The sequence below is a fragment of the Brachyistius frenatus genome, unplaced genomic scaffold (genome assembly GCF_029030835.1).
Source record: "Brachyistius frenatus isolate BFR_SWC_R1_liver_20210118 unplaced genomic scaffold, ASM2903083v1 Contig_13, whole genome shotgun sequence".
NCBI classification, from domain to species: domain Eukaryota; kingdom Metazoa; phylum Chordata; class Actinopteri; family Embiotocidae; genus Brachyistius; species Brachyistius frenatus.
Genome location: NW_027210612.1, coordinates 920,140 through 930,740, shown reverse-complemented (window position 1 = coordinate 930,740; position 10,601 = coordinate 920,140). Strand labels below are relative to the sequence as shown.

The 10,601-nt window shown below is 41.9% G+C and overlaps 1 protein-coding gene across 1 annotated transcript; it reads left to right on the top strand.

Annotated features, from left to right (window-relative positions):
• Nucleotides 1-1,045: 1,045 nt before the first annotated feature.
• sfxn3 (sideroflexin 3) lies at nucleotides 1,046-9,450 on the top strand. The gene is made up of 11 exons (XM_069692678.1): nucleotides 1,046-1,136; nucleotides 2,846-3,018; nucleotides 3,124-3,294; nucleotides 4,392-4,490; nucleotides 5,041-5,116; nucleotides 5,273-5,358; nucleotides 5,461-5,588; nucleotides 6,437-6,486; nucleotides 6,712-6,761; nucleotides 6,873-6,920; nucleotides 7,018-9,450. The coding sequence occupies exons 2-11, from the start codon at nucleotides 2,855-2,857 to the stop codon at nucleotides 7,112-7,114; spliced, it is 969 nt and encodes a 322-aa protein (XP_069548779.1). The 5' UTR covers nucleotides 1,046-1,136; nucleotides 2,846-2,854; the 3' UTR covers nucleotides 7,115-9,450.
• Nucleotides 9,451-10,601: the final 1,151 nt, after the last annotated feature.

Sequence of the window (10,601 nt, the reverse complement as noted above, 5' to 3'; positions counted from 1 at the left end):
TGGTTTCTACAGGAGCTTATCAGCATGTTTGTTTTGTGTGTGTGTGTGTATTTTGCTTATGTTAATTAGTGTAAATATTGTTACGATCACAGTTGACATGTATAAATTTGAAGACATGTCACCACTTAGCAATTATAAATATTATTTGAGTTATTATTATTTTCGACAATTGTTTTATAATAGAGTCATGTAACTTAACATGAATAAGCTAAAAGCAAACTAAACATGACAAAATTAAAAATTTTAAAATAAAGAAAAATAAATGGTACATAAAGCAGGTAAATAAATAAAAGATTTTAGTTGAAGATTGGCAACGTAATTTTGCTTGGTGTTACCTCTTTTCGTGAGAGGTACATGCATACATGGCTTACATTAAATTAATCTATTAATGTAATCAATGGGCAAATAGCAGTCAAGCATAGTGTGACCCAAACAGTCAAATGTTCCTCTAAAGCTTCACCAAAACTTCTGAACCGCTCAACAACTTTTAGAAATGCCGAGAAGTATAAAGCATCCTCGATCCAGTCAGCTGTTTTCTGACCAATCACGTGATGCCCGCCTCCCTCGCCCAGGGGGCTCCAACTGCTCACGTCATCCGTGACAAACCCCGCCCCCCCCGGCGTTTCACTACGCGGTGCTGCATTTACGGACTTCTCAGAAACTATGTTCTAGAATACAACTTTAATTAAACTGATTTGACCGCCTTTGATAGATTTTTATTCAAAAAGTTACAACAAAAAGAATCAATATTTATGTTCAATTGTTTGAAAAAAAAAGACATTATGCTGCAACAGCTCAAATACTGCCGTCATTTTTCGTGACTTTTAACATACTTCGTTCGGCAGGTGTTGTTAAATCCATTACTTCCTCATTGTAGGAATAGTCTCTGTGGGTTGCCTTTTTTTATATATTAATTAATTTTTTTAAAGGAATTTGATATATAACAAAAAAAAAAAAAAAAAAAAGTACGATTCTTTTATTACCAATACCGGTTACCTCCCAGTCATTGGCCAAGAAGCTGTATTTACTGATATTTCAAAGCGTACGTGAACACGGCATAGGTCCACCGGGTGGTGCTGTGATATTGAGAGGTCATACATTTAAAAAAAAAAACAACAACAAAGAAGTCAGAGCAGGTAAGTTTTGGTATTAAATGAATTGACCTATTTGATTAGTTGAATCCACCACGACACTAAAGGAACATTTACTGCGTCCACATGTGTCCTTGCAACGCTAGCTGAAGTGCTAGCATAGTCGTTAGCTTGTGAACTACCCGGCTAGCACGCTGGCTAACGTTAGTTTACCAAGTTATATTAAAAAAAAAAAGAAAACCAAAATCTGTCTGTCATCCTTCCTATACTGACATTTGACGTTTCATTTAACGCGGTTTCAACGTCCTCTGTGAGCGTGTTGAGCATTCATCGCCGTTTGTCGGGTATTTCGCTGGCTCCTTGGCCAGCTGGTGTGTCAACGCTATTTCTTAGACCAGACACTCACAAGACACTTTCTGGTTAGAAATGTCCACTTCCGTGTGCTTTAAGTGTATTTTAAATACCAAATCGCGTTAATATGCGTGTTTTATTTATCCAACTTGTGTCCTTGAATCTACCAGTCGATATCTCGCGCTTATAACATCCTGGAAGTATTTTTTTTTTGTAATTATTATTATTTTTTTTTATCCATTTACAGCCTTCAGGTTTCCTCAGAGGTGGTTGTAGTTTTGTTATGACAAAAAGAAAAGCTGCTGGACACTGCTGGTCCTGTAAACACAGTGTGAATGGAGCGCTCACCTTCCTGTAATATAGTCGAGTGTCTCCTGTGCACTTGTGCAAAGGTAATTAGTTGATCATCTATAAGGTGACCAACAGTAAAGTAATGTGTAATCATTTTGATGATCAGTTATATTTCCAGCGTAAAATGAGAGATTTGCTGCTCGTTGCTGTTCACTGACACTAAACTGGATATCTTTGGGTTTTAGGTGACTCAAAAACATTAAGAAAGTTACTGCGGGCTTCAGGAAACCGTAGTTTGAATTGGTGTTTTACAAAATGATGAATAGTTGTACTGAAGAGACTATTTGGCAGATTAATGGATTGTGGTAATTGTCGTTGGTTGTAGCTCTAAACATTTGTCCACTTCACTGCTAAACACACCGCCAGTACAGATCTACATTTCAAATAGGTTTTGTGGTTCAGTGTGATTTTCCTTTATCTTCCGCTTACAGCCTCAATCAGCTCAAGTGCCCACAAGCTGACAGAACAACAGCATCATCACTTCTGAATCTGAAACAACAGAAACAAATTGAACGTGTTATCAAACATAAACGGTGTCATTTACATTTGAGAAAGCACTGACAGGCGGAGCATGCTGCAAAAGGTTATATTCTCACAGGTAACTGTGTGTAGCTGCACTGGGTGGTGTGCTGTTTGTCCTCTATAGGTAAATAAACAGCAGGGCATATTGACAACATTTTTATGTGTCGGGTGATGTTTGTAGTTTTGCTGTTCTCTGATCAAATGGGTCCAAACAATTATTTTGATTTTTTTTTTGATATATTATGTTTATAAAGTATATACTGTATACCATAATTATCTATACTAATGTGCTGGTTATCATTGCAGCATTAGTGTTAATACAACAAGGCCCAGCCCATCAAAATATAAAACTTAACTCGACCCACATGTTTGTTCATCCATCTGACATGACATTAATTTAAAAATTCAACACTGGGGCTGATCGATTGTTTCTTTGAAATACTCCAAAAATAATTTGCTGGTGTCTGCATGCAAATCCAGCTTTGTCGCTATGTTTGAGTACTAATTTGAATTTCTGCCGCTGACCAAAGAAAGCCAGGATGTCCGGTGAGCTGTCCCTCAACATAAACATCAAGGAGGCGAGATGGGACCAAGGCACATTCATGGGGCGCGCCAGGCACTTCTTCATGGTCACAGATCCCAGGACTGTCCTGCTGTCCTCTGAGACCCTGGACGAGGCCAGAGTGATTGTGGAGGACTACAGGTAGGAAGGCAGATGTTGATATATGTAAGGCATCAATAGAAATTAGCACTGTAAGTAAGAAAGTACTTCTAGAACTACATCGGTCCGCTGTTTTAACTTTTTCAGAGCCGGTATTGCGAAACCCGGCCTCACGGAAGATGAGCTCTGGAGAGCCAAGTACGTCTACGACTCTGCCTTCCACCCCGACACCGGGGAGAAGATGTTTGTGATTGGCCGGATGTCTGCTCAGGTGCCAATGAACATGTCCATCACAGGCTGCATGCTCACCTTCTACAGGTACAGCAGAGGTTTCAATACATGATTCACACACAGCCCTAAATCAAATTAAAGAAATGGAAATATGTAATCAGGCAACGTGATGAATGAATTTGACACAGTTTCCCTGTGACTGTAAAGTCAAGCTTAATACAGCAATGCATAAAAATAGAAATTTTAATCCCCGTGTAGAGTGAAAATCCTCTTAAAGAATACGAAATGTCACCGTCACTCCTGAACACTGATAACTCGCTGCGCTGTGACCCTTCGATAAGCCGTTTGATAATCATGTGCTCAAACAAGTCCATTGATTCCAATTATTTTGGTCACAGATTTAAAAAAGAAGTGTCTCGTGTTTTAATATCCAAGAAATTCCTCATTGATTTAACAGCCAATCCATTGATGAAAAGAGGGATTTATGAAAATATACAATCTGAAATAAGACTAAATAAAACTGAAATGACCTGCAATAAACCTTGTTATGCCAAAACTGAACATATTGAAATATATTGACCAGAATGTTTTAAATGTAATGGATTTATTTTACAGTTTCATGTTTGTAGTAGTGCCTGTTTTATATGCATTTATTTATTTATTTATTTAATATTTAACATTCAGAACTCTACTATAGTTTTGATTTTGAGATTTGGACTCTCAGCTGTACTCCTGTCCACCACAGTGCTGTTTGTATCTGCTCCCACGTGAGGGCGCCAAAGTGTAACATTTAGAATTCTACATGTAAGAAGCATTAAGTAGTAAAAACTGGGGAAATAAATAACCTAAGATAAGATATCAAACGATCTCTCAGTTGAGAGAATAAATCAAAGACTTTGAAGTTTTTCTATAATGAGTGATTTAAAATGCCTCATCAGACAGACGTTTTTATGCCAAAACGTGATTAAAGAAACAAAGGATTGAAAGTAAAAAAAAAAAAAAAAAATCAGTATGTTCTTGGTTTAAAAGCAACACGGACTGAGGGTGCACATGTTTATGTAATTATTTGTATTCTCTGCTGTGACAGTGTTTTAAGTTCCCTCCAAACTCTTCCACTGCAGTGCAAAAACACGGCACCTGTCACTTCCTCAAACACACTGTCCCTGTTCCTCCTGTGTCTGCAGGACTACTCCAGCTGTGGTGTTCTGGCAGTGGGTCAACCAGTCCTTCAACGCCGTCGTCAACTACACCAACCGCAGCGGAGACGCTCCCATCAGCGTGAAGTAGGGAGGACTTCTCACTTCCCTTCCACTCTAGATCATTGCCGTCCTCCCTCTAAACTAGTGTCTGTAAGGAGACCGTGGGAGCTGTTGTCCCAGCGGTACTGCGTTCCACTGTTAAGCACGTCCAGCCTCACGTCACCATGAACTCATGCCGACGTAGATCATGCGCCCCCGGTTGACGTCACGTCAACATGCATCTGCATATTGTTTTCGTTGTGTCACAATATGTGTCCTCCAGAGGCTGCAGAAATGCATCGAATGCGTGCGCCTACGGGAAACGGGAGGCTTCGCAACATGCAAACGCGTCTCCGTGGATGAAGCACGTGGTCGAGGATAAATGTCATGGCGTCTTTTCTCTGCTTTTAACATTATTTACGAGGATGTTCTCATCAGTTATCTTTGCACACGCGAGCGTCACTTTGACTTGTGAAACTCAGCTGTGAAATGTTTCACTCACAGACTCGGCTGCGGTCTTCGTGCGCTGTCGCGCGCGTCGCCGTGTTTTGATGTGTGATTAACGTGTGATATGTTTTCATTTGTCTCCTCACAGCCAGCTCGCTGCAGCTTATGTTAGTGCCACGACCGGAGCAGTAGTCACTGCCCTGGGACTCAAGTCTCTGGCTTCGGTAATACCTTGTTGTTCACGTGACTAAAAGACGTGACGTAAAACGTGTAACTCGCAGACGCACCGATCTGAAATGCGATGCCAGTTTGTCTGAACGTGTCTCCCGATTCCTTCCCCCCCCCCCCCCCATTCCCTCCCTCCCCAACCCCCCGCGCAGCGTCTCCCTCCGATCGTCAGCCGGTTCGTCCCGTTTGCTGCCGTCGCTGCCGCTAACTGTATCAACATTCCCTTCATGAGACAGAGGTGAGGTCGCTCAAATATTCATCGGTTGCCTCTGCCGCGGTTTGCTCGCAGCAGGCCGTCCCGCTGCTTTACATGACTCCAGGTCTTCCTTCTTCCTTCCAGGGAGTTGAAGTACGGTATCCCCGTGATGGATGAGAATGACAACCGGTTAGGGGAGTCTCCCAATGCGGCCAAACAGGCCATCGTGCAGGTGGTGGTGTCGAGGATCGGCATGGCAGTGCCTGCAATGGGTAATGTCAACGTTGTATCTGCCGGTTTGTTGTTAAGGCAGTTATCATCAATGATTTTACTAAAAACAAATGTGTGACATGTCGGTAAGGAAGGGGTTATCGTGACCCTTCAGAGAACAAGATGCCTGAATCAGAAGCTCCCTTCGGCTTTACAGTGTTTGATAGCCAGTTGAAAACTCATTGTTTGGTTTGTTGTTTTGTCTGTAAGTTTACCGTTTCATTTTTTCTCTCGCGGGACTCACTGTGTTGTTTTTGGCTGCAGCTAGCTGCTGTTTTGTAAAGTAACAAAAAAAAAAAAAGCTCTAAAAACCCACCGTACGCTACCTGCTCGACACCGAACAGCGGACGGGTAAAGGTAGTGACTTGCTGTAAAACATATCGCAGCATCGAACAGCCTCAAACGCACATATTTGTCTTACTAGTTGAATATGAGAAGAATAAAAGAATTTTAGACTTGAATTAGTACCAGAAGCCCAAATGAAGGCTTAATGTTGCTTTCAGCAATGTACATCAGTGACAGCCTGATATGTAACCTGTTGCACATCCAGCTGTTTTATCCCGTCCAGGCATTTACGGTTAAAACAAGATCACCGTCATCACCCGCCAATATCATGCGGGGAAAATGTCTCGTGCGGCCGACTCATCCGGATCTTTTAACAGTTATTTAACATGAGAGAGAAAACGATAATTCTCCTCCGAAGTGTGCGATTTGAATTTTTGCTTTTTATTTGCTTTTTTTTTCTTTTCTCTCTCTCTCTCTCTCTCTCTCTCTCTCTCTCTCTCTCTCTCTCTCTCTTGAAGCAGAAAACCTCACCTGACTTGTTTTGATTTTTTTATTTTTCTTCCAGCCATCCCCCCGGTTATAATGAATACTCTGGAGAAAAGAGCTTTCATGAAGGTAAGCCGACCGCATTCACGGACGCCGCGCTGTTGTTTGCCTTGCCGGTGGATTTCCTGGGCGCGCTGGTGTTTTGTGAGGCTGAAGAGTCCCGCTACGTTCCGCTACGTTCCGCTACGTTCCACGCACAATGAACGCCGACGTCTGTTGATAGCCTGCGCACACAAACGCGTTCCATTTGTTCGCCTGGTTTCACTGCAGTTCTGATTTCTCTATTCCCCGCAGCGGTTCCCAATCCTAAATGCTCCAGTCCAGGTGGGGCTCGTCGGTCTGTGGTAAGTAAAGTCCATTCGTTGTCTTTTGACGTAATTATGTTCAGTATCTGTACTTTAAAATCTACCAGTCGCAGCATCTTAAAACATCGCTCTCTGTCTTTTGCTTATCAGCCTGGTGTTTGCAACTCCTCTGTGCTGCGCCCTGTTCCCTCAGAAAAGGTACCAACAGATACTTTCACCTCACCGGCAGACTGCGCATTCAGTTTCATCTCGCACGTGGCAGCATTTCAATCATGGTCAAACCATCTCTTTGCAGCTCCATGAGTGTGAGCGGGCTGGAGGCCGATCTGCAGGAGAGGATACGACAGAGCAGCCCTCACACTACTCACGTCTACTTCAACAAGGGCCTGTAGGTGCAGCAAACGCATCCACGTGCACACGGTGGCACGCGCACGTCTGCTGTCCCGTGGGAGGGCAAAACAAATATATATTTATGCATTTTTGTTTGTTTGTGTTGCTGCATTTGTTTTGTTTTTTAATCTGACTGCCGCGGATTAACAGTGGAAGGTTGATCATTTGAAAAAGAGGATTCACTGAACGGAAACAGCGGAGGATGATGGCGTACTGTTGTCTCTGTACATAGAAGGCACTCCTTTGGGAGAACAAAAAACAACAACAACAACTTGACTGCTGATATTATTATTATTATTTTTTTATTATTATTGTGTTGTGGTGTGTTTTCTGTCTTCCGCCGGCCAAAACTGCAGATTGGATGGCAGTTCGTAAAGTTACTGATTTGTGTTTGACTCACCAATATTTTGTGTTACGTTCAGGTTCATATCCTGGTGAATTATTCCCATTTAAAAATAAGACTTTTGCTTGTAGGTCATGTATGTAATTGCTTTTGAATGCACCCTTTTTTTTCTTTCTTTCCCCCCCCCCCCCATTGTGTACCCACTTTTTGGCAATTCTTGCTTAAGTCATTGTCACATTTAAGAAATGACACTTTACAGTATATCACACTGACTGCGGCAGGTTCAAATTGTTGCCACCGATTCATTTTCATCTATTATGTTGTTACACAGAAAAAAAAAGAAAAAAAAAGTATTTGAAGTATCTAACAGTCCAACCCTTGATACGTTCCTGTTTCGTTGTACTCTTCCTCGTGTTAACCGGTGCAGCGTCTGACTCTCTTCAACTCTCCTTTAAGTGTACTTATGTCCCTCCATATTCGTAGACCAGGTAATGAGGTGCTACGTACGAAGGAGATGGATGTAGGAAATGTGCTGCAAAAGCTCGCAAAGCACAGCCGTGAGCACGTCAGTGAACACGAGTGAATGTCGTTTTTACACCAGCGTTATTTTGTGTTGTGAAGGCCTGTTTTTTTTGTTGTTGTTTTGTTTTTGTTTTTTTGTTCAAGGATCTCTTAGTTGTTTTAGGTGACGGTGCTTGTTTAGTGGTCGTATCTGATAGAGAGGAATACAGTGTGTTGTCTGTACACGTTGCCAACAGGAAGGAGTAAAAAAAAGAAGTGCTTTCATCTCATTTTAAATGCAGTGCAGGCCACAGGTAACCCACGTATGGTACAGATATTAGCGCTTTTAATTAGGGATGCACCGAAGGGACCTTTTCAGTCTCTAAATTGATACTTGGGTATTAGCTGGTACCGATCTGATACCGGAGTTTAATCAATAAGCTGTATGCCTCTGTGTGGAAGAGTCTGGGATAAAAAAAAAAATAAAAAAAAAGTTGTGTGTGTGTGTCTGTGATGACATCAGGCTCTGCTGCCACTTGTTGTTAACTCCCTCCGTGCGTTACGCCCTCCTTCTTCCTTTGAGGATAAAGGAGGCGTGAAGTAACGCGCGCATGTAGATGTAAGCGTAGAGCTGAATTGAGTAGATCAGCCCCATCATCCTGGATACCCGATCCAGCTGTTTCAATATGGGTTTGGTGCATCCCTAGTTTTAATGTCTGCGCCCGAAGGATTGCCTGAAGAAAATGCAAGAAGTCAAAACCGCCCGATGTCAAAACAACACTACCTTCAGCTCTCTAGAGTTGATTTGTAAAAGTGAGCTGGCCGTCTGGAAAATTATGTTTGAGATGCTGAAGTCTTGTTGTGTTTGAAATGAAAGAAGCGAATGTCGTGTGACGACCTCAAAATACTAAACGGCTATTTATAGTTCGGCGCAGCGGGCAGTTTTGCAGCACAGTGTTTGTTATTGCTTCGTAAAAGTGGACAGTTTGGCTGAGTCTGAGCATCTCCGATCAAAGTTATTCGCATTGTTGACGCACGACTTTTCCAGTGTGGTTAGGTCGTGATGATGGCGAATGTGAGGGAATATCAACCGAATATATCCCAGCGTCATCTGTCTGGATTATACAAATTTGTATATTTTTCTGGGATATATTTACATATGTGTAGTATATATATATATATATATATATATATATATATATATGATGTATAATGTATGGAGCACATATGCATGAAGTATTTTAGAGATTTGAATTTACGCCTGTGTGAGTGAATCCACCAGATGGCCCCCACGTATGCACTACAATATGATGTCGGGAGCGTAATTTGCTACGAATGAGTAAACGCTCCTCTGGCTTTAGGGTCTAAGCAATCCTCAGGCTAGAGAAGCGTGACTCCTACTCGGATTTATCTTCACGCAAAGACGACCAACGATGGTTCGGTTCTTGTGAGAAGTGATGTTTTGTGTGTGTTGGTGGGAAGAAAAGAACAGAATTTTTTTTTTTTTTTTAAATCGATTTACCCCTCAGTAAGATTGTAGAGGCCATGTTCATAGTGAAATTTATCTCCATGACGTCACGTCATCTTCGTGACGTCTGTGGCTGTACAGTCATTCATTTAAAGTACACCGATTGTCGAATTGTGAACGGCTGCGTGTTTACGGGTGAACTTCTGCACCGGCAGAGACGCAAACGATTGTGCTTCTGCGTGATCCTAAAATGGAGTGCGTTTCGCTCAAGATCACGTTTTGGAAAACGTCCCGACACCCGAAATTCACAAGAACGCGGACGTCTTGCGTTATGTTATTTTGAACATGTATTGTTTCAGAAGAAAACTCCTCTCAAGTGTTACTCCATTCTTATTTAGATGTTCGTGTAAGCATTTAATCTCGCGTCTCGGCTTCTGTTCGAGTCCCTTTTGCCTCCCCAAGTGCTTGAATCAAACACCGACACGTGATCGCGTGCACTGCAGGACAGTGTTTCAGAGCTGCAGCAGCATCACGCCTGTATTCCAGTGCGTGAAGCTTTTTGCAGTGGTCAGTGAAGGCATCGTTTTCTGCTTCAGTGCTGATGGTTGTTATTGTGTGTTGTGTTTGGGGTTGTTTTCCCGCTGAGGGTTAAACTGCACTATTCAATCTCTGCTGTGCTGCATTCGTGTTGCTATTTAAAAGGAGCTCTTTAAAGTGTATATTAAAAAAAAAAAAAAAAATTGTGATTCCTTATCTTGCTGGATGATGTTGAATGAACCATGGTCATGTGATGATTTGTTATTCATTCGTGATCTGGCAGCTTTCATCGCTCATAACCAAGCAGCTTAGTTTTGGCTTTTTTTGGGGGCTTTTTTTTTTTTCTACTCTTGGGGAGTTATGTCGCAGAAATGTCGAGAACAAAACTGAAGTGTTTGAGTCGGCTCTCAAAACACATTTGCAAAGTTGCATCTCAGCTCGTGGCTGTACTGCACCACAGTGACATGTCGCACCCATAGATCTAGCCAAAGATGAGACGGGTATGGATTGAGGAGGAAGAGATGAAGTGTGTAACTTTTAAAGTTTTTGTTTCAGCTTTAGCATACAGACCTCTTTCCAGACTTTTCTCATGCAAAAACATGTTTTTTGGGTTTTTTTTTTTTTTTTTTACTGAAGTGGT